This window comes from Eretmochelys imbricata, chromosome 6 (genome assembly GCF_965152235.1).
Source record: "Eretmochelys imbricata isolate rEreImb1 chromosome 6, rEreImb1.hap1, whole genome shotgun sequence".
Lineage (NCBI taxonomy): Eukaryota > Metazoa > Chordata > Testudines > Cheloniidae > Eretmochelys > Eretmochelys imbricata.
In genome coordinates, this window is record NC_135577.1 from 73,069,361 (window position 1) to 73,097,158 (window position 27,798).

Here is a 27,798-nt window from a genome sequence, read left to right on the forward strand (position 1 = left end):
TGCTGATGCCATAGGAAAACACATTGGGCATGTACAACATAAAGAAAATGAATCACAATATTCATAGCAAAGGCACAAGGTATGACGGTGTTCAGGAGAGTTTGTCATAAATATTTATTTTTATGCTGACTTTTAGAAAGCTTTTTCTTATTGTAACAAAGACGTGGTTCTTTTTTGTCTTTTCTGGTAAAGAAAAAAGTAAAATTCAAGATTCAGCAGATATGCCAATTTTAAAAATATTTTTACATTTTTGCCTGGGATAGAAACTAGCTGTGAACATGAAACACAAGCTGCCCAAGTCACAGAGGACAAGGAGATGGCTTTCTGTCTAGGAAAACCCCATGCTGAAGCAGTGTCAGAAGGAGTTCCCTACAGTGAAACCAGCTGAAATCCTGATCAGAAAGATATTTGGGGCTGGACTATATAGTTTTCTCATTGAAGAGTAACAGATCACACCAGTTGAAAACCACTCACTGGACAGATTTAAACAAATATCTGAATACAATTCCTTTGGGGAAATTTGTAAACCTGGACTGCTAATAAAAACAGAGATCTGCTTCAACAGGAAACAGTTCTCTTTCCAGCCATTAGCCAGATTCCAATGATTAGCAATTATAGATATTTTTCTACATGGGATTTATTTCTTTAAATATCTAGAGAGAGTCACCTCTCTAATCATTATCCCCTTCTTTCTTGTACTTGGCAGGAAAACAAAATCTAATCACTATAGGGAATGTCAAAAAGTACAAATGTGAATATGGCATGGGCTGCTGGATGGTCAACATTTTTTTACTGCATTAAAATTCATCTCTAATCCTCATTTTTTTTTAATATCAGATTTGCTGACTCAGTGAAAATGTAGGCATCTCTGCAGCTGAAATACCTAGCTCAAAGAGGGAAGGGAGGAAAGATTTTATATTTACAGTGTAAATAGGAGGTTTATTTCCTGTTTTCTTCTGTAATTGAGTTTTACTTTCTTGGAGATTTCAGCTGCTGTAACCAGAATTTTGTGCACTGGATCGTTTGATCCAAACATCAGGCATGTCTGGTTGGCTGTTTGGTAAAACAACTGGACCTTCACTCCCTAATCCCAATCGGTTTTTCCAAGAAGAGCTGTTTTGCTGGGATGCTGGTAGAGATACGTCAAAGACGGTCTCTCTCAGGTCCAACCTCAGGGTGTCTCTCTTCCCATTCAGGTGACCTCTCTCTGCTGCACAGCAGGAATCAGACACATCTAAGACATTGGGACAAGAACTGGCTGACTCAGCAAGTTTTATGCTCTGCTCAAAATCACTGAGAGAGATCTCACTTGAGACGTTGAGCACATTGAAAGAACTGCTATGAGAACAAAGGCCTCTGTGAAATTTGTAAATTTCAGCTTCAGGGATATTAGTATTTTCTGAGGTATAATCTGACTGTTGTTGAGCAGTGTCTCTAGAACACTGAGATTTATTTAACTGTCCTTCATCTTTCATGCTGGCTGAATAAAGATAATCCAGCATGTATCCATCCCAGGCTTTTGGACCATATTTTTGACATCTACAATCCCTGCAGAGTCTCTCTCCATGAATTTCTGCTTCTGCTCCCGAGCTGCTATGTTTGTAAGGAGAAGATGTTTGCAAGGCAGGACACTGACAAAGATCTACACGGTGGTCCATTAGAGTCTCCTGCAGATTCTGTCTGTCTGTTTCAAGAGAAGGATGGATTCCTATTCTGGGACACCTGCTGTCTTGGAGCTGTATGTCTTCAGACAGGACAGAAGGACGATTAGACAGTTTGCTTGTGGAAGTGCTGTTGTCAAAACTGTCACTAAGTTTTCTGGCCAAGGGCTGGAGCTCATACTGTTCATTTGCAGTGTTAGACTCTTGCACCTTCCGTAATCTGTTCTGCTTCTCTTCTCCCCCACAGTTAAAGCTTCCATTTGGCCTGGAGTCATCAGAATAGTCCTTCAAGGCATAGGTGCAAGGCCAAAGGATCTGACCACAGTTCTTCTCTGGGCCAAAGAAGCAGCATAGAGACTGAAAAAAGAAGCTGGCAAATCCACAGCTGATACACTTGATCATCATTATGAATATCCCCAGCTTCCGGTATGCCAGCACTGTGGCAGGCAGCATGATGATACCTGCAGAAAACAGAGCAGATGCCACCATAGCAGTGGCACAGCTCATCTGCTTCAGAGAGAAGGCCACTCGGCTCAGGCGATCAGAATGTGGGCACAAGTGGTAGGAAATACAGTAGTTCACTGTAAAGTCAGTGGAGAGGCCTACTGCTGCTGAAATGAAGAGAGACTCCACTGCATTGAGCTGCCATTCCAACAGCACCAAAAGTCCAACAGTTACCAGGACAGTACCTGTGATAGCTGTAACAGAGAATATGCTGAGAATAACATTCCAGGTGGTGAGCAGCAGCACCACAAAAGAGATGGTTATGGATAGTCCTATGACCACCATTGTCTCTGTGCTAAGACTGTGCTGGAGATTATATAGCTCTAGTTTACTGGTGTACCATCCATTCTGAAGCCCCATGGGGGCAGTTTTCATTTCCTCTGTTATCCAGTGGCCAATTTCATTGTAGAATTGTTTGGCTTTGCTGTAGTTGAAGCTGTAGAGATAAATAGTTTGAAACTGTAGCACCAAGGCAATTAGGTTTCCCTCTCCATCAAATCTAAGACCCAAATCATAGGTTTCAGCCCCATCTCTGCCTTGTTCCATGATCATCATTTTGATGCAGTGCAGGAAGACTTCGCTTCCATAGGGGAAGGGGAAGTGGTTACAGCAGAGATTGAAGCTGTGATCTTGCTGGGAGCACTGGCGACTGTCCATCCACGTGTGAAACTCCTCCATGAAACAAACTGTAGATTTCTGCTCCAGATCAGAATAGTAGAAAGTTTGATTCTTCACTTTTTGGCAGAACTCCAAGAGCCAGTTTTGAGCTTCAGGATTTTGGATTGTAAATGTGGTATCTTTCACCAGCGTGCCATTGCTCTTAGGATTGAAATGATCCCCGTTGTCCACAGGCAGTATGCCCCAGACTATAGTGATGGGCATGTGTTGTCCTTCTCCATGCTCCAGCCTCTCAAACATGAACTGGTGACAGTATTCTGCATCATATCTCTCAAAGGGATGGCTTAATCTAAACATCTGGACAGATGGCATCTCTAAACTGGGGAGTTTTAGTTTAGGATTAAAACAGGAAATGTAGGCACCCCCTATTGCCAAGGCTGTAAACCAGCAGATCCAAATGTAACGAAACTTTATAACACCACATGGAAGAATCTTCTCAAATAACAGCTTGGAGGTTTCACACAAGGTATTCTGGAGACCCCTGAGTATATGATGGAGAGAGAAAATAACTCTTTTATGCCCACTATAGTTCCAATAGTCTTCTGGTTTATAAATGCAGTTTGTTGCTATGTAGCGTTCATACAACACAACAGAAGATGGAAGCCAAGTTACCATGAATACTAAATTCACCAACACACAGGTGCCCATATAGATGGCAAAACAGCAGATGGCAATTATATTGCTCATATAGCTGGCATAGAAAGCAGCACCTGTTGTAAAGGAAGACGCCAGCATGAGATACCCAAAGTGGTGCATGGTTTGGCTCATCCACTGCAGGAGGCCTGCAGAAGGATTCTGGCTCTTGCTGAGGCTCCAGAGATCAAAAAACACAAAGGTGTGATTTGCGCAAATGCTACTGAGAATGACAACTGCTGTCAGGTTTACAAAAGGGAAGTAGGTGAATCTGAAGGCCACCTTATACAAGAAGAAGGAGATCATCAAAGAACTGACAACAATCATAAGGACCATAAAAGTAATAAAGATTGAGCGTAAATAAAAAGTCATACTTAGAAAAATGGCTAATATTGCCAGGACTGGATACATGGTATCCAGTAGAAGATAGTGCTGGAATAGTTTCTCTTTAAGACCCAGGTCCATTCCAGTGATTGATGTGTAATTATCAAACAGGTCCCATGACTCCAGGTTGTCCAGGTAGATTTCCATCATAGATGCTCCTTTCTTTGTAGGCAAAAACAGCAGGCTGTATTTCAGTGATGGCACTTGATATTCCATTGTCTGAAGACTGAGAAAGTCTCTGTCAACCAAGAAGTGAAGAAGCTGGTAAATACCACTGAACCGGGTACATTTTTCTGGTACTTTGGCACACTGAGAGTGTTTCTCTCTTCCAGTCCTGGGACCTATGCAAGAAGGAATAAGGATGCCTTTGTGGTAATCTGGGGCACAGGAACGGAGGAGTGCCAGGGTGTGGGAGACATCTGCTTGAGTTATCTCCAAACAAGAAGATCTGTTGTGAAGGACAGCAATATAGTTACCCAGAGACCAGCTTGGGCAGCATTCATTGCCTTCAGTACGTTGACAGAGATTCCCAAAATGAGCATGTGAGCGGATCTGAAAAACAGCCAATAGGAGAACATCAGATTAGACTCTCCCACTTTTTACTCTACTGCCTTTATACAGCAGAGTGTTTAAATTCTCACTAGAATTATCCTGTCCTCCTCATGTTTATAAACCCTGGCTCCCCAACCTTTTGTTGACAAAATACAATATATTGTAGCCATTGAAACAAGATGTTTGGGCAGCACTTTTTCCAAAACTAAATTAATAGCCTCTGTTATATATTTCTTGCACTGATTTAGGAATTGGGATCCTTCCTCAATCCATTGTCCTACTATTAGTGACAGCAGCTTTCCTCGTTTTACATTCATTCTCTGGATTAGGACCACTAAGATGAGAATTTTTAAGCCTTTATCCTTTTTCTTTTAAGCTTCTTTTTTCTGCACCGCAGTGACGTTCTGTGAAGGACATAAGCAGAAGGCATGGTGCTGTAAGGATAAGGCCTTTTCCTGCAGCCATATTGTAAGGCCTAAAGCCTTTGTCTGCAGCTGTATTAGGAGAGCAGCAGCCATTAGCTAAGAAGCAGGAAATCACATCCTAACATTCCATCTACATTACATTAAAACAAAGTAATATCAGGCTATTAAGAAGACGATCCTGTCCTAATAGCACCCAACATCACTAGATAAAAAACCAGATCTTACGATGGTTAAAGAAAACTTAATTTGACAGCGTTCTGTCTGGCAAGAAATCACTTATCCATAGTTGTGGTTGAGAAATCCCCATTTCTTTATTGTTTTGTTTTTATGGTCCCCCTTTCTCTATTGTGTGTATGTATGATCTCTGTCTGGTTCTTTGATTGTTTCTGTCTGTTACATAACTGATTTACACCTTGCAAAATTAATTAATGTGGTGGGATATGATTGGTTAGAGAATTTTGTTACAATATGTTAGGATAGGTTAATAAAATGATTGGTTAAGGTATAGCTAAGCAAGACTGAAGTTTCACTATATAAACTGTTTTTTCAGAGACCTGAAGAGGTTTTTTTTTTTTTAAGCTAAGAGCAGCTAGAGGGTTTTTTGTCTATTTGCCTGGAGACAGAGGTGTTAGTTTTTTTTTTAAAAAGGATTTTTCTGTAGGCTGAGAATAGCTATCAGAGAACATAGGTATCATGTTACCACACAGCAAAATTTTACAAGCCAGGTTTTTTGGTTTTGTTTTGTGGTTTTCTTTCTAACTCTCGGGTGTAAAGTTAGTTAAAAACAGAGAGGCTAGGATGACAGAAACCAAGGCACAACACAAACTGGAGTTAACCAGACTGGAGGCAGTGAAAGAGGCAGAAAAAGCCCAAGAGGCTGCCCACCAGAGAGCTATGGAGGCAGAAAAAGCCAAAGAGGCTGCCCACAGGAGAGCTATGGAGGCAAGGAAAAAAGAACTGGAGGAGAAGGAAAGAGAGAGGAAGCATGCACTGGAGATGGAGAAGGCAAAGGCTCAGCAGAATATACCGGATAACCCTAACAATCCTTACCCAACAATCCCCAAATGGGAGCGACTATGTCCACAATATGATGAATCCAGTGATATTGCTGAATATTTTCTCACCTTTGAGAGACTGTGCACACTCCATAAAATTCCTGAAGCTCACAAGATGACCCCACTGGTCACAAAATTGACTGGAAGGACTCTGGACATATTCAATAAGATACCTATTGATGAGGCTTCTAACTATAAAAAATTCAAGGATTTGGTTTTAAAGCAATTTCAAGTTACACCTGAAACTTACAGAGTAAAATTTAGAGCCCTTATGAGAGGACCTGGACTAAGTAATGTGGCTTATACAAACCAGATGAAGGCTCTGTTAGATAAATGGGTCAAAGGAAGGGGTGTTACTAGCTTTGTAGGAATGTGTGATTTGATGACTCAGGAGCAATTCCTGAATATGTCCAAGGAGGATATAAAACAGTGATTATGGGATAAGAAAATGGACTCAGCAGAAAGTCTTGCTTCTTATGCTGATCAATACAAGCAGTCCCAGACTGCCAGAGAGGCGGGGCAAACCAGAACAAAATGGAGAGAGAAACAACGCTGGTCGCAGTTGGAGCGGATACCAGAAGGGACAACCTCAGACCCCACCCTACTACCAGGGGCAGCCCAAGGCCCCAACTACACCCCAAGGAACACTCCAGACACCTTATCGTCCCACCACACCGTTCTCCAGCAACCACCTCGGCCCAGTGACCTGTCAGCTGGACGATGTTTTAAATGTAACGAGCCAGGGCATGTAAAGACCAACTGCCCCAAGAACCCCAACAGATTACAGTTCATTGCACCAGAATCACACCAGAGGTCCTCAGGCCCAGATACCTCCCAGATACCCTCAGAGTCGAGGGAAACTGTGAGTGTGGGCAGGAAGAAGGTCACCGCGTGGAGGGACACCGGAGCACAAGTGTCGGCTATCCGTGCTTCCTTAGTGGACCCCAACTTAATCAACCCAAAGGCCCAAGTGACGATTCAACCCTTCAAGTCCAACTCTTTCGATTTGCCTACAGCCAAGTTACCTGTCCAGTACAAGGGCTGGTCAGGAATGTGGACTTTTGCAGTCTATGATGATTACCCCATTCCCATGCTGCTGCAGGAAGACTTGGCCAACCAGGTAAAGCTGGCCAAAAGGGTTGGAATGGTCACCCTCAGCCAGACTAAGCAAGCTTCCACACCTATCCCTGTTCCTGAGCCTTCCACCAGGGCCCTGTCTGTGTTACCAGAAACCCAGATGGAGGTGGTGGAACTGGATCCCCTGCCAACAACTGCAATGGCAGTAGTGGATCCAGCCCCACAGACCCAGCCCAAGCCAGTCCCCGAACCGAAACTGGCAAAGCAACCAGCACCAGAACCATTGCCAGCACTGAGTCCAGTGCTTGCAACCCTGTCTACAGCTCCAACACCAGAGGGCACCACCGAGCCTGCACTGGCAGCAGCAGCAGATGACTCTACACAAGAGGCTCAGCCAGAGCCTGAAATACCCCAAAGTGCACCAGCGGAGAGTGGTTCACCATCAACGGAAACAGCCCCATCACCTGCATCGCTTCCAGAGGGACCAGGCCTAGGTCCACAATCCAATGAGGAACTGATGTCTCCAGCATCAAGGGAACAGTTCCAGACCAAACAGGAAGCAGATGAAAGCTTCCAGAAAGCTTGGACAGCGGCACAGAGCAACCCACTGCCTCTCAGCTCTTCTAATCAATCCAGAGAATTAAAGGTTTGTCAGTTTACAGCCAAGAGACCACGGAGCCATTCTTACCAGTCTTGGATTAAAATATTATTGGCAATTTAGAAGATTAAGTCTAGTCACATCCAGTGCAGTCCTCTCTGGATAGAAGGCCATATTGCTTATCTATCACCATCTTATCTGGCACCTCTAATTTAGAGAGGATGTTGTGCTGTTGGAAGTGCCAACGTCCAATGAATCTGATCACTTATATTTATTAAAGATCCCATGGTGCTTTTCACAAAACTATCATAATCTAATCTAATCTTTCTGTTTATGTGGTCCTCCTCACTGTAGTGTGTGGGGTGTTAGGCTCAGTATATGGGCACATTTCTCTTTTGGTAATTACATTAACCACCCTAAATTCTATAGTTTCAGTTCGATATACTATCATCAGTTTCTTGCCCAAGATGTTGTGTGTGTACTACAAAACAGCTATGGCTCTTCAGCCCAGAGGCAGCTGCACTTCAGTGGTAGGTAAAGTTATTCTTTTATTTATAAACCTGTAAAATCCATTGGCATTCTCCAGGATGAAAGATACTATATCTCTCATATAATTTTTTTCTTGCTAGCTTTTAGTTAATGATTAAACCAGTACATTGAAATGAGATTGCATACGTATACATTCCCCATGGTAATACTAACCTTGTCCTGTTCAATTTGACACATGGACTGAATCGCTTGCAAGTTCCACAAACTCCCAGCAGTTGTGGACATAAACACCAGCTGAGAATAACTCTTTCCTAAAAATCAGAAATGTAGTGAGGTAACGGAGGAGGAATCATTCATACTGTTTGAAATAGTTAGTCTACTTAAAAAACATAATGCCGTGTGTAAGTCCACCACTGATAATTCTATCAGTTGAAATGGAGCAACAGAGCTTATGGATCTTGATGAATGATAGGGCTATAAAGTGTGCAAATTGCCTCATGGGACCCCTGCCTCATCACGCTTTCCATATGTATCAGGGTCAGGAAAGGAGGGACATATGGGGTTCTCTCATTATAATTTTCACCTGTGAAGTTCATTTCTCTACAGCGAAACTATTGTGGATCTGATTCAGGCCATTTCTGTACCCACTGTTACCTCCTGACAAAAATCTCTATAGTTGGTTGTGGGGGAGGGAGGGAGAGGCTGAGGCCCTGAGAAACTGTAAGTTCTGTACTCCAGTACTTAAGAGGATGACTTAAAGCAGGGGATTGGGAATCAGAATATCTAGGTGCTATTCCCATAAGTCCACTCACTTGTGTTATTTCTGGCAAGTTACTTAACCTCTCTGTGCTCAATTTCCCCACGCATCTGTAAAATGGAATACTGTGGAAGACAGAAACCCCCACCCCCCTCTTATTATTTACTTTTTTCCACTGGAAAAGTATGAAAAAAAATTTATTTGAGGCAAAGTGTTATTTTCATTTTTTTACTTTTTACATACTGTTCCAGTTGGGAAAAAAGAAGGAGAGAAAGTAAGAAACTGAGAGATAAAATGGGTACTTTCTCATTATTCCAAAATGAACATTTTTGGAAATTTTCAATTTTGGAAGAAAATTTTTAATTTTTAATTTTTTTTTAAGAACACACCCTTCAACAATGATTTTTTGGGGGGCTAAGGGAAGAATTCATTTTTCAAGAATAAAATTAAAACCTGTACAAAATTTCAGTTAGCTCTGCTCACCGATAACTGGGGAGGCTTAATAAATTAATGTTTGCAAAATGCTGCAAGATCACTAGACGAAAGACACATTAGAGTGCACAGAATTGTATTATGCCTGACTGCTTTATTCGGCATTTTCTGAACACTTCCACATGTACTGGATGTTACATCTCTTTGTGCTATTGCAGTTTCCCACTGTCCCCTCTTTCTTGGTTGTTACATTTTGAAGGTGTATGTTAAGACTTCACTCACCTGGGGGCCCACAAAAGAAACTGTCTTTTCCATAGTCTTGTTCTACCATCCGTCTTGTTCTTGCTTCTTGTTCGCCATGGATAAACCTCTGCCCTCTGTTAATACCAATGTCACCATAGCTATCAAGAGATCACAATTATCCTTCTATGGAACAGCTGGATTCAACATGTTTCTACAAGTCATGCGGTTGACTAGCCATGGGTTGTCACACCATGAAAATGTGCTTTGATGAGACATAATGCAATTGGAGCGGCCACTGGCCTAAAATGAAACATGGTTTGGGTCCAGGGGTTCAGTATTGGACTGTTGTACAGGTTTGACTGCATCAGTTTGCAGTCATGAGTTAGATCCCACATCACTCCTGTTGGGAGTCACTGAATTATTGCTGCAGATGCTTAAAGCTGTTGGGTTAAATTTTCAAAAGTGCCTTGGTGACTTAAGTGACTGCACTGCAATGAATAACCCGTAGCATGGCCATGGGTGGCCTGGGTCAGCTGACTCAGTCTCGCAGGTCTTGGGCTGTGGGGCTATTCAATTGTAGTGTAGACATTCAGGCTCAGGCTGAAGCCCAGGCTCTGAGACCCCATGAAAGGGAGGGTCCCAGAGTCCAGGTTCCAGCCTCAGCCTGAATGTCTGCATTGCAAATTTTTAGATCTACAGCCCAAGCACTACACGGCTGAGTCAGCTGACCTAGGCACTTGAGACTCGTTGCTGCAGCTTTTTTATTGCAGTGTAGACATACCCCTAGGAGCCTAATCCTATTTTGAAAAGTGATTTTAGGAGCCTAAGTCTCATTGACAGCCAATGGATTTACGCTCTTAAGTACATAAATAAATTTTGAAAATGGGGATTTAGGCTCCTAATTCACTTTGGGATGTTTGAAAATGTTACTTATTGATTTTACAACTCAGTTGCAACCAAACTAAGATGTCACATCATTAGTAAAGCAGTCTCATTGTGGCATTGCAAGCACTGAAATCCAAAGAACTAAATTCAGATACCTGTTCTTTTCAGCGTAGGGAGAAAGCAAAAGGGTCTTCTGATAGCCCGTATGGGTTTGTACATTCTTCCAGACAATGAGTTTTCTGCCAATGTCAGTATCTCGAGGCGCAAATCCCTATAGCCAAGCAAAAGGGTTTTATTAACTTGTCAGACTTGTGCTTTGGCTTAACCTTCCTTAGCCCACCTCCTCCACACCTTATGTCAGACACAGCACGTGTCTGTGATTATTAAAATCTAATCACATTTTTTGAGGCACACACAAATTGAATTTCTCTTAGAAAGAGGGGCATAGTCCATATGTGAACCTACAGAAATATAACTTATCCTTTCCTTTTTGGCCAGTAGTGAGATAGTTCATCCTGAACAGGCCAAGCAGGATTTCTCTCTTCCTCTCTAGATTAGGGATGTCAACCAAAATCAACAGCTGCAGAAGTAGGATTTATTTTCTTCCCTCTCGACACAGTCTTTAGTCCACACTGGAACCTTGACCAGAATGATTTTCTTCTCTTTCTCAATCTCTCCTGGAAAGGTGTCCTTCATCTCATCCTAGAGCCTGTCTGAGTAGGATGGTATTTTTCCATGTTTTTCAAGAACATTTTTTCTTAGATAGAGGAAAAGGGTAAACACTCAGGAGGGAGAGGAACTATTTAGGACAGGGGTCTCAAACACGCGGCCCGTGGGGCTATTTCCTGCGACCCGCCAAGCAGCCCGCGCGCCCCCACCCCCGGCCTACCTCCAGGCCAGGGGTGGGCAAACTACAGCCCACAGGCTGTATCCGGCCCCCGGGATTGCCCCCCGTGGCCCCGTGCCACTCCCTGAATCAGCCAGCACAACATCCCTGTGGCCCGGGGGGGAGGGGCAGAGGGCTCCGTGCATTGCCCTGGCTTCCAGGCACCGCCCCCCGCAGCTCCCATTGGCTGGTAATGGGGAACTGCGGTCAATGGGAGCTTCGGGGGAGTTACCTGGAGAGCGGCAAAAGCAGCGCATGGAGCCCTGTGCCCTCGCCCACACCCCTCCCTCCCCCGGGCCGCAGGGACATGGTTCCAGCTGCTTCCCAGAGTGGAGCGGGAGCGGGGCCGGGACAGGCAGGGAGCATGCCCTGGCCCCAGTGCGCCCCACTGCCACCCCGAAGCCACTCTAGGTAAGTGGCACTAGGCTGGAGCCCGAACTCCTCCTGCACCCTGCCCCCCAACTCCCTGCCCTAAGCCCCCTGCCGCACCCCTCCTGCACCCCAACCCCCTGCCCTGAGCCCCCTGCCTGCACCCCAACCCCCTGCTGCACCCCAACCCCCTGCCCTGAGCCCCCTGCTGCATCCCACACCCCTCCTGCACCCGAACCCCCTGCCCTGAGCCCCCTGCCTGCACCCCAACCCTCTGCCACACCGCACACTCCCTCCTGCACCCCGCACTCCAACTCTCTGCCTTGAGCTCCCTGCCACACCCTGCACCTCAACTCCCTGCCCTAAGCCCCTGCCACACTCCGTACCCCTCCTGCACCCCCTGGGGGCAGGGAGGGGGCAGAGTTCGGGTGGGGACTTCGGGGAAGGGGTTGGAATGGAGGCAGGGAAGGGGTGGGAAGAGGCGGGGCAGGGGTGGGGCCTCATGGAAGGGGTGGAGTGGGGGCAGTGAGGGGGAGTGTCAGTGATGCGGCCCTCGGGCCAATGCACTAGTCCTCATCTGGCCCTCGTGGTCATCTGAGTTTGAGACCCCTGATTTGGGAAATAGTAAAGGGGTACTACTAGGAGCAATATGTTGAAAACGAGCAAAGGAACATTAAGACTAAATAACAAGAAAAATGTTTTCATGAACAGTGAAATAGTCTCCAAAAGGAAGTAATTTCACTAAAATCCTTTAAAACTATGACAGGCCAATGCACAGGCAAATTCAGTGCAGAGAACACTCCTGTACTGAATGAGAGGGATGGACTAGTTTACCTAACAGGTTTCTTTTCATTTTCAATTTCTGTGATTCTCGTAGCAAAAGAAGAGCAGGGAATGCAGATTCCCTTTTATCCTAATGTGCTTTCTGATATTTCTGAGAATGAGGGGGTAGCAGATTGTCATCTGGTGGTAGATATTATAAACTACTGAGCATTCTGGGGGAATGTGAGAGTGATAGTGTCTTTAATGTCCTCATGTATTTACAGGTCTGTTCTCTTCTCCATCCATTTCCAGAGGAGTAGGGAATGTGGTAATTTTACAATGCAGGAAGAAAACATAATTGATTGTTCCACTGATTTTCCTTGCATTCATGGATGACATGCCTGCCCCATATCATCTGCAGGGACTTACCATCAAGGGTTCTGAAAAATCTGGCAGATTTCCAACTAGCAGGCCAGCTAAAGTACAAACCAGAGCGGTCACCGAACAGAGCACAAGGACAGCTACTGGCCACTCAGCAATCACCTGGGAATAACTGGAATGAACAGGAGAAAACAAATGCTGCTGTTAACCTGATTTCTAATATTAACATGAAACATGCTGTGGTACCAGCACAATGTTAGAAGAAGAATATTTACTAGAATGAGGGCTTCCTAGTTTGGGCATTTATTTGTTAAAAAGCTCAGGGGGTAGGAGTTCTACTGAACACATTCTGTCTGCAATTGGATGCTTGCATGCAGTTCTCATTAACTTGCGTAATTACATTCTGCATCCCTACACTTCCCTGCCTTTTCAATTGGAAACAGTAAAAACTAGGCACTTGCCTCCCTGGGCAAAATGTGGCTTTTAATATTTAACTGCAAAAATCCACTTGGGAAGGTTGTTTTTCCCCCCTTATTATTTTGTTCTCCTCCTCCCACACATTGCACAATCCAAACTATCCACTGCCAGACAGTCTAGTCAGTGTGTAACTGACAAGAAGCAGCATGAAGTTTGGGATCTCAACAGAATACACAGGTAAGTAGATAATCAGCTTGTGAATCTGCTGCCACAAGATATTGTCATGGCTAAGAGCTTACTAGGATTCAAAAGAAAATTATAAATGTATGCAGATAATAAGATCATTCAAAGTTATATTAGATAGAATTATTTTTATAAGGGATATAAACCCTCATGCTTCAAAACATACGGCAAACTCTCAGGCCAGGTCTACATGAGAAACTTTTGCTGGCACAGTAATGTTGGTTAAGGGTGTGTGTTTGTGTATGTGTGAGAGAGAGAGAGACCTGGCATAAACTGACAAAGAATAAATTATGCCAGCAAAAGCACTCTTTTGCCAGTATAAACTGTAGCTGCACCAGGAGGTTTTGCTGGTATAGCTATATTGGCAAGCACAGTTGCCAACTTTCATGCGGTAAATAAGCACCCCGACTTTCACAATAAGCCAAAAATCAAGCTAATCCCATTTCAAAACAAGCCAATCCCTAAGAACCCCAATATTTTATGTGACTAGATTCCCCCGGCGTGCAGTCTGGGACTGTGGTGGGCCTGCTGTGCACCTCTAATTCTCTCCCCCTTGCCTCTACTTGCCAGGAGCCAATAAAAAAAAAGAAGCAACAAACTGCAACAAGCTACAAGCTAAACAAGCAACAAGCTACAAGCCAAAAACTAGCCAACAAGCAACTCACAAGCCAATTAAGCCAAAATGGTTTATTATTTTAACTTGAAGCCCAATTTCTGCATTTTTTTCATGGGTTTGGCATGTCTGTTGGCAAGTTTTTTCTAATGTAGACCTCATCTAATTGCCTGGGGTTTCTTGTACCTTTCTCAGAAGCATTTGGCACTAGCTACTGTTGGAGACAGGATATTGGACCACAAGGGCTATTGATCTGATCTGGTATATTTCTAAATATTTATGTCTTTGTAAGGTCTAAGGACTATTTGTTAGCAAACAGCTCCTGGTGTATTTTAGATTCATGGATGAATTTACTGTTTACAAGCCTCAGAAGCTGTGCCGCTGCACTTCAATCCTGAACCGTAATACTCTAGCTAGCCCAGTCCCATGCGTCTCGTGAGCCAGAGACTGTTAATTGTGTCAAGTAATGTAGCTTCGTCATAACCAGGGACAAGAATGAGCCCATGAAATGCGTTTTCACTTGTGACTGAATCTGGAATTGAACCTATGACCTGTTTTTTTTAAATGTAGACATAGTTATTAAGCTTGCATGTGCAAATCAGGTATTTGTGCATGCAAAAGATCAGAAATGGCCACTTGCACATTAAATTATCTATTTATGTGTGGGGCTGTGGTAATTTGATGCCTAACTTTTTAAACATCAGGCCCTCAACCTCCAGAGGTGAAAGATTCTTACACAAATTCACTGGAGAACCTACCTGATAAACACAGTTTGTAAACCAAAAACTGGAAGCACTAAGAGGTAGAGAACCACCTGTTAAAACAGTTTGTATCTTGCTGATGTTAGCTTAAATGGATGTTGTTAATTAGTTTTAGGCCTCAAAATTACATTTTTAAATGGAGTGTTGTGAAAGGAATTACAAAGATGTTTTCATGATTTTTTTATTTATGCATTTCAACAAAACCAATTTTTAAAATTGTTACATTCCACTGCTGTGCTGGTAACCCAAATGCAACAGCCCTGTAGCAGCCAGAAAGGGTGCTCCTGCATTTGTTTTCATTCTCTAAGTTAAGTGTTCTCCAAGCATGATATTAAGAGGAAGAATAGAAAGTGAAAAATACCGTAAATTAGCTATAAGTTGTACACATATTGAATCTATTTCCCCATGTTAAGTATCCTCACACCTTCTTGTCAACTGTCTAAATGGACCATCTTGATTATCACTACAAAAGTTTTTTTTCTCCTGCTGATAATAGCTCATCTTAATTAATTAGCCTCTTACTCCACCTTTTCATGTTCTCTGTATGTATGTGTATATCTATCTATCTATCTATCTATATGTTCCATTCTAGGCATCCGATGAAGTGGGCTGTAGCCCACAAAAGCTTATGCTCAAATAAATTTGTTAGTCTCTAAGGTGCCACAAGTACTCCTTTTCTCATTCCTTTGGATTTAAATATGAGAAACATAAGGCAGGAGATTAGGGCAACAAGTAATTATTTTATTTATCTTTTTTCATATAACATTTCTTTCCAGAAGTGTGTCTAGATTGTCCATAATCACCTTTCCGTCATACACGATTCCGAGTTGCACTTTATACTTCCCGACCTCTTTTAAACATTTTAGTCATCTAAATTTAATTGTAGAGCTTCTGGTGCATTAATACATGAAGAACTAGGAAGCACTACACATAACCTTGACAAACACATCTCCATCACTAGATACTGTGGGAAAATGCAAAACTCTGAGACTATTACTGCTGTTACCCTCACATCGAGCAATCTTGTGTCTGAAGATCTTCCAGTTTGCTTTAATTCTGAGATGCAGAACCCAGGAGAATCCACTGCAGTCATTTAATATCTACAATACTTGTGTTGTGCTTTTCATCCCTGGATCTCAAAGCATTTCACCAACGTAGGTAAACATTATTATACCTATTTTCCAAATAAGGAAACTGAGGCACAAAGAGGTGTAATGAGTTGGTTAAGGTGGCATGGAAAGTCAGTGACAGAGTGGGGAATAGAATCCAGATTTCCTGACTCCCAAGCCAGTGGACCTGGCTGCTCCTCTAGGCTTGGTTTAGACCAATCAAGAAAAACAAATAAAGCTGTTGGCTGGGCCAGAGAAAGCGCACGCTTGGAGAAAAGCTATCTAGACAATGAAGCTCTTCATGAATGCAGGTTAAATTTATTACACAAACAGAAACAGATTTTTCAGACAGATGGGAAGCCTTTAATGAGGAGCTCTGCTCTTGCCTCTGAAGCTGCGCCTGTCTGGAATGTCACCAGGAATAATACATTGTGTTTCCTAATAGCAGGGTAGGAGAGCAATGATAATAGGATAGCAGGAAAGGAAGCATTTGATATTTAACATACCTTTTTGGCATCCTGAAAGCTTTGTCATGTCTGCAGAAAGAAAGAGATTGGTTGGTTTATTATTTTAACTTGAAGCAGTGTGCTGTGCTGTTAATAAGCAAGTTAACCCTTTCAGGAACTGTAAAACAAGAAAGCTGTACAGTGCAGTTCCAGCTGATGAAAGCTATCTGACACTAGTCTAAGTACATCATGAGGAGGCAGTCTAATGAATAGGACAATCTCTTCTCCCACTGGTCTTTTAAAGAAACACAACAGAAAGAGACGCAGGTTTGAATCCCACTCCTGATCTTTTGCCTTATGGGAAAATCCTACAGAAATTTAATTAGATCATAAACAATTTAGTTCTATGGAAATTACTCTATACACTTAACCTATAGATTTTAATAGAAAATTATATATTTTCTACAGATTTTTTAACCTTTCCATAGCAAGGGTATAATTCTCCATTAAATTCTATAGGATGGTTCAAAATAGAGTATAATTTTCTATTAAACCCAATAGGGCTTTTCCATCAGGGTAAACATTTGTGCATTGGGCTCTATTTTCTGCAGTCAATGCTGATGATGGGTTGAGCGATATGGAACTGCTCATGACAATTTGCCACAAAACAAATGCCCTCATAGATGAACATTTGTTATTCCTAGCTGCACTGTTCTAAGGAGTTCAGCAAACAAGTCTTCTCTGAGGGATTCAAAGGTCACATTTGTTAACAAACCTTTGAGCCTGAGCTTTCCACTTGCACAATTAACAAAAGCTCCATTTCAGATCTGAAGAACCTTTTTTCCTCTCATCCCCTTTAACTGTATAGTCTTACCACCTCCTCATTCAGGGAAGGCTCAGGATTGCCCAACATAAAAATTCTCTATCTCAGTGGTTCTCAAACTGGGTCAGGACTCCAAAGTGGGTTGCGACCCTGTTTTAACGGCTGGCGTTGGACCTGCTGGGACCTGGGGCTGAAGCCGAAGCTTGAGCATCACCGCCCAGGGCTGGGTGGCAGGGCTCAGGCTTTGGGTTTGGCCCTGGGTGGCAGGGCTCAGGTTACAGACCCCCCACCCGGGGCTGAAGACCTTGGGCTGCACCTTTGGCTCCCTGGGGCAACAAGGCTTTGGTTTTGCCCCCTCTCTCCTCCTCCCCCCCTCCCCCTGGGGTGATGGGGCTTGGGCAGGCTCAGGCTTCAGTCCCCTCTCCTGGGGTCATTTAGTAATTTTTGTTGTCAGAAAGGGGTCACACTGCAGTGAAGTTTGAGAACCCTGCGTATCTCATGTAAAAGTGCATGCTGCTTAAGAGACTTTCAGTTGTATGGTGGCAGCTTTTTGTGAGTGACATGGATGGGAGAATCGCAAAACAGAACAGTTTTGGTATTTGTAAAGCAAATGACGAGGGCCCAAACATTGTACTCTCCAAGGTACTCAATGGCACATGTTCATTTGTTATAAATCACTCACAGTTTTTTCATGCAGCATTAGCTCTCTCTGGATTTTGGAGTGTTGTTTACATTCTTTTTTAAACTGAGATTACAGTCAGAAGATGCACTGTGGATCTATATAGTAATTCTCTTTCAATAAATCTATAGGAAATTTGCTCAGATTACAAATCATAACAGTATTGTGGTGATGATGATTATGACTTTTCTAACTGCCAGCACTGCAAACTCTGCAAATGCTTTGCAAAACCAGCTGAGTCTGTAGCTTAAATCACCTATTATAAAGAATTTAACTGATAATTTTGTTGAAGGTATATGAGCTAAAATAGGATCCTAGTCACTCTCTGATAGCTGTGGCTGTGAGGCTCTACAGTGCAAACAGCGGAAAACACAGGTTTTTTTCTGTTGCTAGATATAGCTCAAGAAAATAAAGGGATAGAATGTGCTTAACCTTGTACCAGAGTGCAGGGATAGATTCAACACTATCTAATCTACCTCTGTTAGGATCTTCTAAGGTGCCTGTCAGTGTGATATTAAAGGGCTTGGGAACTTTAGTGCCAATAGTGGTCCTAAAAATAAGGAGAGGGGTGTAGTAGATGCCATTCCTCGCTGTACTCTTACAGCTCTTCCAGACACATGCATGCCTGCTAGGGTGCGGCTTTTCCTTAGCCTCCACTTACAACCAACCCAGGCAGTGGCTTTAAGTCCCAGTTTAGTTCTCAGAGAGCTACTATGTTGAGTGAGAAGATCATTTTTACAGTCATTTTTTCTGACCATCACCATACTTTAAGATAGAACACCCCGGTTCAAGTGGAATGTTCCTTCCACAGAAAGGAAACCCTGGCAGCTATTTGGGATTCTCCAGCATTTTGATAGCCTCACAGGATGAAATGCACTCTTCGGCTCATTGAAATACTTAAGAACCAAAGGGTTTTGGGGTACTTCTTACAATATACCAGAAGAAAATATGAGAACTGCAAAACATGGGCCTGATCATGGCTAGATTAGATGTCTTGACTCCAGTTTGAGGCATTATCTAATGAGTCCTATTAGGATCAAAGCGTGGGGTGCACAGTGGGAAGGAACTAGGAACTGCTTGTATGCCCGACACAAGTGCACTGCTCACTCCATGTGCCTTGGGGGTGCCTATTGCCCCAAAGCAGAAGAGGAGCTGGCAGAGCCTTGCTCCCCATCTCCATCCTCACCACCTCTCCAGCACAGCACTTTCCCTTCCCAGCACACCCCAAAGCTCTAAGAGAGATTGAGAGCAGAGCAGTGTGAATAATGGATATTTTATTTAACTGGCAATCTTGAGAAATTAGGAAACCAATTGTTTCTGGTTGATGAGAAAATTATACGTTTTTGAAATTTTCAGCAAATCAAAAGTAAGAAAAAAGTTGTTTGGGGTCTAACTGAATGTTTCATTTGACCTGAAATGAAATGTTTGGTTAGATTGCAATCAATTTTTAACATTTTTAATTCTTTAAAAATAGAATTAAAGGAAATTTCAAAATGAAAAGTCAGTTCAAATAAAAAAATTGAAATGCTTTGTTTAGAAAATGTCAAACAAAGCATTTTTGATTTTTCAGAATTTTTAGGGGATTTTCCTCAGTTGAAACAATTCAGTGAGATTGACATAAATTTGTGAAATATTTTGGTCACCAAATTTGCTATTTTTGCCAAAAAGTTTTAGTAGAAAAATTTTGCCCAGCTGCAATTGTGAATAACCCTGTGACCTGTACAGACTTTGGCTTACCTGACTGTTACAATGTGGCGCTGCACTGGTCGTGACTGCTGCTGGTCATGTGACCACTGTTTCCATTGACTTTCAGAGGTCTCGTGGTGGGAAGCTGGTAAAGAATTCCCACTGGAATGGTGGGAGCACAAAGTGGCCCTCTCTCCATGCCCTGGCAGTGGGGGCAAGGCATAGCTGTCTCTAGGTTCTTGCTGGTTGCAATGGTAATATAGGTGATGTTGATGTGAGTCCTGGGAGCTGGATGGCACCTGACCATTGGACTGAACAGACATTGGTCCAAGCATGCGGCTGGAGGAAGGCAGACGACCTCTCACCAAGCTGGGAGATGCAGTGATAGGGCACCGATGGACTGGACAGACTCTTTCCCAGGGAGCTCCACCATGGCTTGGTTCAGTCTTCCTGATCTCTGGCACATTAAGACAGGTTTGGCAAGGTTCTGGGTTTACTTTCTCTCTGTGAGAAAACATGGAACAATTTTATCATGTACTAGAGTGGTGGAAAGGCCCTGTATGGGATCACATCTCCCAGTCTAAAGGTTTTGATAGATTAATATATTTTAAAGTCAGAGGGGACCATTATGATCATCGAGGCCAAATCCCACATAACATAGCCCGTAGAACTGCACCCAGTAAGTCCTGCATCAAGCCCATATTTTGTGGTTGAGCTAGTGAGTCTACGTTTTTTTAAGAAAGATATATGAGCTGGATTTAAAGACTTCAGGTGATGGAGACTCCACCGCATCCCTAGGTAATTTGTTCCAATGGTTAATGTAGTGTATGGGAACTGGGTAGTAGTCTTTTAAATAGTTAGTGAGCCTTATAGGAGTGCTTACTGTGTTTTGTATTTTAGAAACCTGGCAGAGTAGCATTGTGAGTATGTAGCTACGTTTTCCATGTTGTGCCATGGTTATGTGGACCCCACAGTTCGTTTGTGGTTTCTTCATGCTCTTATTGTTGTGTAAAGGGCAAAAGACACAATAATTAATGATCATAATCCAGGAATACAGTGAAACAAAGAGTAACCAAGAGGCCTAATGAAACAGAAACTAAAGGAAACTAACCTACCACCACTGGGACTATGAGTGAACTATTCATTTAAAAAGGGGAAAAGGAGTTAAAATGTCTGGAAGTTTGGGGAGAACAAACTTTTTGATAGCTCAGTAAAGAACTGGCCACCTACATCAAGACACTGGAACCACATATAATCACTACTGGCATAACTGATGAGAGATGGGCTAGTATTTGGAATAGCACCTGCACCTGCTACTTGGCAGCAAGCCATGGACAAGGAATTAGAGGGTATTCCTGGCACTCAGTGTTATTTGGACAATATACATTTTATGGGAGCTAGTTATGAAGAGCACCTGGAAAACCTCCAGAAGGCACATGTGGGGCTGTCATAGTCTGGGCTTAGAGCAAACAAGGAAAATGTGAATTTTTCAAAGACTCAGTTATGTATTGTAGCCATACCGTTGACAAAGATGGATTGCGTAAATTACAAGAGACAGCTGAAGCTATCCCTAAAGCATCCCAACCAAAAAACGTGTCACAATTACTTTCTTTTGGGGGGATGGTCAGTTATTGCTATAGATTCTTGCTTAATACAGCAACAGTGTTATCTCTCCCAAATGAACTGTTACACAATGGAAAGAAATGGTGTTGGTCCATACAGTGCACCAAAGCTTTTGATGAGGGCAAGAGTCTTACAGCATCTGAAAAGATCCTTGCACACTATAGTGGATCTTTGCCTCTAAAGTTTGCCTGTTTTCATACTGAAAGGCCCATTGCCTTTGTTTCTAGATCTCTTACCTCAACAGAATGTAACTCAAATTGATAGAGAAGCTCTGAGGTTAGCCTGGGGAAAAAGTTTAATCAATATCACTATAGGATTCAGAGTAACAGCCGTGTTAGTCTGTATTCGCAGAAAGAAAAGGAGTACTTGTGGCACCTTAGAGACTAACGAATTTATTTGAGCATGAGCTTTCGTGAGCTACAGCTCACTTCATCAGATGCATACCGTGGAAACTGCAGCAGACTCTATATATACACAGAGAATATGAAACAATACCTCCTCCCACCCCACTGTCCTGCTGGTAATAGCTTATCTAAAAGCCATTTCCAGCACAAATCCAGGTTTTCTCACCCTCCACCCCCCCACACAAATTCACTCTCCTGCTGGTGATAGCCCATCCAAAGTGACAACTCTTTACACAATGTGCATGATAATGAAGTTAGGCCATTTCCTGCACAAATCCAGGTTCTCTCACTCCCTCACCCCCCTCCAAAAACCCACCCCCATACACACACAAACTCACTCTCCTGCTGGTAATAGCTCATCCAAACTGGCCACTCTCCAAGTTTAAATCCAAGTTAAACCAGAACATCGGGGGGGGGGTAGGAAAAAACAAGAGGAAATAGGCTACCTTGCATAATGACTTAGCCACTCCCAGTCTCTATTTAAGCCTAAATTAATAGTATCCAATTTGCAAATGAATTCCAATTCAGCAGTTTCTCGCTGGAGTCTGGATTTGAAGTTTTTTTGTTTTAAGATAGCGACCTTCATGTCTGTGATTGCGTGACCAGAGAGATTGAAGTGTTCTCCGACTGGTTTATGAATGTTATAATTCTTGACATCTGATTTGTGTCCATTTATTCTTTTACGTAGAGACTGTCCAGTTTGACCAATGTACATGGCAGAGGGGCATTGCTGGCACATGATGGCATAAATCACATTGGTGGATGTGCAGGTGAACGAGCCTCTGATAGTGTGGCTGATGTTATTAGGCCCTGTGATGGTGTCCCCTGAATAGATATGTGGGCACAATTGGCAACGGGCTTTGTTGCAAGGATAAGTTCCTGGGTTAGTGGTTCTGTTGTGTGGTATGTGGTTGTTGGTGAGTATTTGCTTCAGGTTGCGGGGCTGTCTGTAGGCAAGGACTGGCCTGTCTCCCAAGATTTGTGAGAGTGTTGGGTCATCCTTTAGGATAGGTTGTAGATCCTTAATAATGCGTTGGAGGGGTTTTAGTTGGGGGCTGAAGGTGACGGCTAGTGGCGTTCTGTTATTTTCTTTGTTAGGCCTGTCCTGTAGTAGGTAACTTCTGGGAACTCTTCTGGCTCTATCAATCTGTTTCTTTACTTCCGCAGGTGGGTATTGTAGTTGTAAGAAAGCTTGACAGAGATCTTGTAGGTGTTTGTCTCTGTCTGAGGGGTTGGAGCAAATGCGGTTGTATCGCAGAGCTTGGCTGTAGACGATGGATCGTGTGGTGTGGTCAGGGTGAAAGCTGGAGGCATGCAGGTAGGAATAGCGGTCAGTAGGTTTCCGGTATAGGGTGGTGTTTATGTGACCATTGTTTATTAGCACTGTAGTGTCCAGGAAGTGTATCTCTTGTGTGGACTGGACCAGGCTGAGGTTGGTGGTGGGATGGAAATTGTTGAAATCATGGTGGAATTCCTCAAGGGCTTCTTTTCCATGGGTCCAGATGATGAAGATGTCATCAATATAGCGCAAGTAGAGTAGGGGCTTTAGGGGACGAGAGCTGAGGAAGCGTTGTTCTAAATCAGCCATAAAAATGTTGGCATACTGTGGGGCCATGCGGGTACCCATAGCAGTGCCGCTGATCTGAAGGTATACATTGTCCCCAAATGTGAAATAGTTATGGGTAAGGACAAAGTCACAAAGTTCAGCCACCAGGTTAGCCGTGACATTATCGGGGATAGTGTTCCTGACGGCTTGTAGTCCATCTTTGTGTGGAATGTTGGTGTAGAGGGCTTCTACATCCATAGTGGCCAGGATGGTGTTATCAGGAAGATCACCGATGGATTGAAGTTTCCTCAGGAAGTCAGTGGTGTCTCGAAGGTAGCTGGGAGTGCTGGTAGCGTAGGGCCTGAGGAGGGAGTCTACATAGCCAGACAATCCTGCTGTCAGGGTGCCAATGCCTGAGATGATGGGGCGCCCAGGAGTTCCAGGTTTATGGATCTTGGGTAGTAGATAGAATATCCCAGGTCGGGGTTCCAGGGGTGTGTCTGTGCGGATTTGATCCTGTGCTTTTTCAGGAAGTTTCTTGAGCAAATGCTGTAGTTGCTTGTGGTAACTCTCAGTGGGATCAGAGGGTAATGGCTTGTAGAAACTCGTGTTGGAGAGCTGCCGAGCAGCCTCTTGTTCATATTCCGACCTATTCATGATGACAACAGCACCTCCTTTGTCAGCCTTTTTGATTATGATGTCAGAGTTGTTTCTGAGGCTGTGGATGGCATTGCGTTCCGCATGGCTGAGATTATGGGGCAAGTGATGCTGCTTTTCCACAATTTCAGCCCGTGCACGTCGGCGGAAGCACTCTATGTAGAAGTCCAGTCTGCTGTTTCGACCTTCAGGAGGAGTCCACCTAGAATCCTTCTTTCTGTAGTGTTGGTAGGGAGACCTCTGTGGATTAGTATGTTGTTCAGAGGTATTTTGGAAATATTCCTTGAGTCGGAGACGTCGAAAATAGGATTCTAGGTCACCACAGAACTGTATCATGTTCGTAGGGGTGGAGGGGCAGAAGGAGAGGCCCCGGGATAGAACAGCTGCTTCTGCTGGGCTGAGAGTATAGTTGGATAGGTTAACAATATTGCTAGGTGGGTTGAGGGAACCATTGCTGTGGCCCCTTGTAGCATGTAGTAGTTTAGAAAGTTTAGTGTCCTTTTTCTTTTGTAGAGAAGCAAAGTGTGCGTTGTAAATGGCTTGTCTAGTTTTAGTAAAATCCAGCCACGAGGAAGTTTGTGTGGAAGGTTGGTTTTTTATGAGAGTATCCATTTTTGAGAGCTCATTCTTAATCTGTCCCTGTTTGCTGTAGAGGATGTTGATCAGGTGATTCCGCAGTTTCTTTGAGAGCGTGTGGCACAAGCTGTCAGCATAGTCTGTGTGGTATGTAGATTGTAATGGATTTTTTACCTTCAGTCCTTTTGGTACAATGTCCATCTGTTTGCATTTGGAAAGGAAGATGATGTCTGTCTGTATCTGTGCAAGTTTTTTCATGCAGTTGATAGATTTCCACTCCATACGGCTAAATGCAGTGCCTTGCATAATGACAGGTTTCAGAGTAACAGCCGTGTTAGTCTGTATTCGCAGAAAGAAAAGGAGTACTTGTGGCACCTTAGAGACTAACGAATTTATTTGAGCATGAGCTTTCGTGAGCTACAGCTCACTTCATCAGATGCATACCGTGGAAACTGCAGCAGACTCTATATATACACAGAGAATATGAAACAATACCTCCTCCCACTCCACTGTCCTGCTGGTAATAGCTTATCTAAAAGCCATTTCCAGCACAAATCCAGGTTTTCTCACCCTCCACCCCCCCACACAAATTCACTCTCCTGCTGGTGATAGCCTTCCTGGACACTACAGTGCTAATAAACAATGGTCACATAAACACCACCCTATACCGGAAACCTACTGACCGCTATTCCTACCTGCATGCCTCCAGCTTTCACCCTGACCACACCACACGATCCATCGTCTACAGCCAAGCTCTGCGATACAACCGCATTTGCTCCAACCCCTCAGACAGAGACAAACACCTACAAGATCTCTGTCAAGCTTTCTTACAACTACAATACCCACCTGCGGAAGTAAAGAAACAGATTGATAGAGCCAGAAGAGTTCCCAGAAGTTACCTACTACAGGACAGGCCTAACAAAGAAAATAACAGAACGCCACTAGCCGTCACCTTCAGCCCCCAACTAAAACCCCTCCAACGCATTATTAAGGATCTACAACCTATCCTAAAGGATGACCCAACACTCTCACAAATCTTGGGAGACAGGCCAGTCCTTGCCTACAGACAGCCCCGCAACCTGAAGCAAATACTCACCAACAACCACATACCACACAACAGAACCACTAACCCAGGAACTTATCCTTGCAACAAAGCCCGTTGCCAATTGTGCCCACATATCTATTCAGGGGACACCATCACAGGGCCTAATAACATCAGCCACACTATCAGAGGCTCGTTCACCTGCACATCCACCAATGTGATTTATGCCATCATGTGCCAGCAATGCCCCTCTGCCATGTACATTGGTCAAACTGGACAGTCTCTACGTAAAAGAATAAATGGACACAAATCAGATGTCAAGAATTATAACATTCATAAACCAGTCGGAGAACACTTCAATCTCTCTGGTCACGCAATCACAGACATGAAGGTCGCTATCTTAAAACAAAAAAACTTCAAATCCAGACTCCAGCGAGAAACTGCTGAATTGGAATTCATTTGCAAATTGGATACTATTAATTTAGGCTTAAATAGAGACTGGGAGTGGCTAAGTCATTATGCAAGGTAGCCTATTTCCTCTTGTTTTTTCCTACCCCCCCCCCGATGTTCTGGTTTAACTTGGATTTAAACTTGGAGAGTGGCCAGTTTGGATGAGCTATTACCAGCAGGAGAGTGAGTTTGTGTGTGTATGGGGGTGGGTTTTTGGAGGGGGGTGAGGGAGTGAGAGAACCTGGATTTGTGCAGGAAATGGCCTAACTTCATTATCATGCACATTGTGTAAAGAGTTGTCACTTTGGATGGGCTATCACCAGCAGGAGAGTGAATTTGTGTGGGGGGGTGGAGGGTGAGAAAACCTGGATTTGTGCTGGAAATGGCTTTTAGATAAGCTATTACCAGCAGGACAGTGGGGTGGGAGGAGGTATTGTTTCATATTCTCTGTGTATATATAGAGTCTGCTGCAGTTTCCACGGTATGCATCTGATGAAGTGAGCTGTAGCTCACGAAAGCTCATGCTCAAATAAATTCGTTAGTCTCTAAGGTGCCACAAGTACTCCTTTTCTTATCACTATAGGAAACAATTTACTCTAGTTATGGATAATCAACTTCTAGTCTCAATTTTTAACCCAAAGAGTATTAGTAATGGCTTCTGCAGCACAATTACAGAGGTGGGCAATATTCTCGGGCACTCACTGTTATAATATTGAGTTCAAAAGTACCAATGAACACGCAAATGCAGATTGTTTGTCAAGCACATGCAGACTGCTATGAAGTTCAGGTCACATGTACTCCAGAAATTACATGGCCAGCCATTTGGGAATTGTAAAAACAAAAGTCCTTGTCCAAAGTTTTGTGTGGTACCCAGGCAATGATACACAAATAGAGGAAATGGCAAAGCAATGTCCAGCTTGTCAAGAAAACACAACATATGCCTAAACATGCTCCTTTGCATCCTTGGATGTGGCCAAACCCTGTGGCAGTAAATCTACATAGACTATGTTAACCCATTTATGGGACATATGTTTTTGATTGCACTAGATGACCACTCTAAATGGCCTGAACTATACTATATTAATTCAACTAAATCACTGCAGATGGTAGAAGGGTTAAGACTCTTGTTTCCAAGATCAGAAGTGTCTAAAGAGATTGTCAATGACAAAATAACTCAATTCACATCTGCAGAGTTTCAGTTGTTTGTCAGAAAAAATGGTATCAAACATGTCACATCAGCTCCTTACTATCCTGCCACAAAGGGATTAGTGGGAAGATTTATCCAGACATTAAAGCAATTGATTTGTGCTATAACTCCAGATAAAGGTAGTTTACAACATAAGAGTACGGATTTTTCTACTGGCCTATAGGAATGCAAAACATGCCACTACAAATCAGATGCCAGCGATATTGTTTATGGGATGTAATTTAAGATCTTGCTTGGACTTGTTGAAGGCTTGTTAAAGTCATGCCTGTGGCAGTCAACACAGTTGTCCCTAACACAGTGAAGGGCAGTTGGAGTGCATGCAGATGAATGAGAGAATACAATCCTGTGGGACAGAACACATGAAAAACATTTACTTAATCTTTCCTCGTGTCTACTTATTATACACCAGCTTTGGCTGAAACACACTTATTGTATACCCCAATGACTTTTGCCAGCTCCAGGGGGCAGAGTTAAGGATCCAAAGCAGGGCTGGTGTGTACCATAACTCTGTATTTTCTGGTTTTTAGAAGTTTAAGTTTGTTTTACGGTAACTATTTATTTCCTGGTTTTCAGTGGTTTAAGTATAGGTGTACTTGACCTACAAGAGTCCAATGCACTGCCAGTCAATTTTAACTCTATGTTAGAGTTTTTGGGCATTGAATTTTAGTTAGAGTTCTGGAATTGTGGTCCACACTATACGATGGCCAATTCAAGATCTTTTTTCATTTCATTTTTATGTTCTAAG

At 43.2% G+C, this 27,798-nt stretch overlaps 1 protein-coding gene across 1 annotated transcript; it reads right to left on the reverse strand.

Moving 5' to 3' along the window:
- Positions 1 to 986: 986 nt before the first annotated feature.
- On the reverse strand, positions 987 to 19,883 carry DISP2 (dispatched RND transporter family member 2). Its single transcript, XM_077820307.1, has 7 exons — positions 19,600 to 19,883; positions 16,421 to 16,450; positions 12,820 to 12,943; positions 10,529 to 10,644; positions 9,528 to 9,646; positions 8,270 to 8,367; positions 987 to 4,412 (listed from the first exon to the last, which is right to left on the reverse strand). Exons 1-7 carry the CDS (start codon positions 19,881 to 19,883, stop codon positions 987 to 989), a joined length of 4,197 nt encoding a protein of 1,398 aa, XP_077676433.1.
- Between the last annotated feature and the right edge of the window lie 7,915 nt (positions 19,884 to 27,798).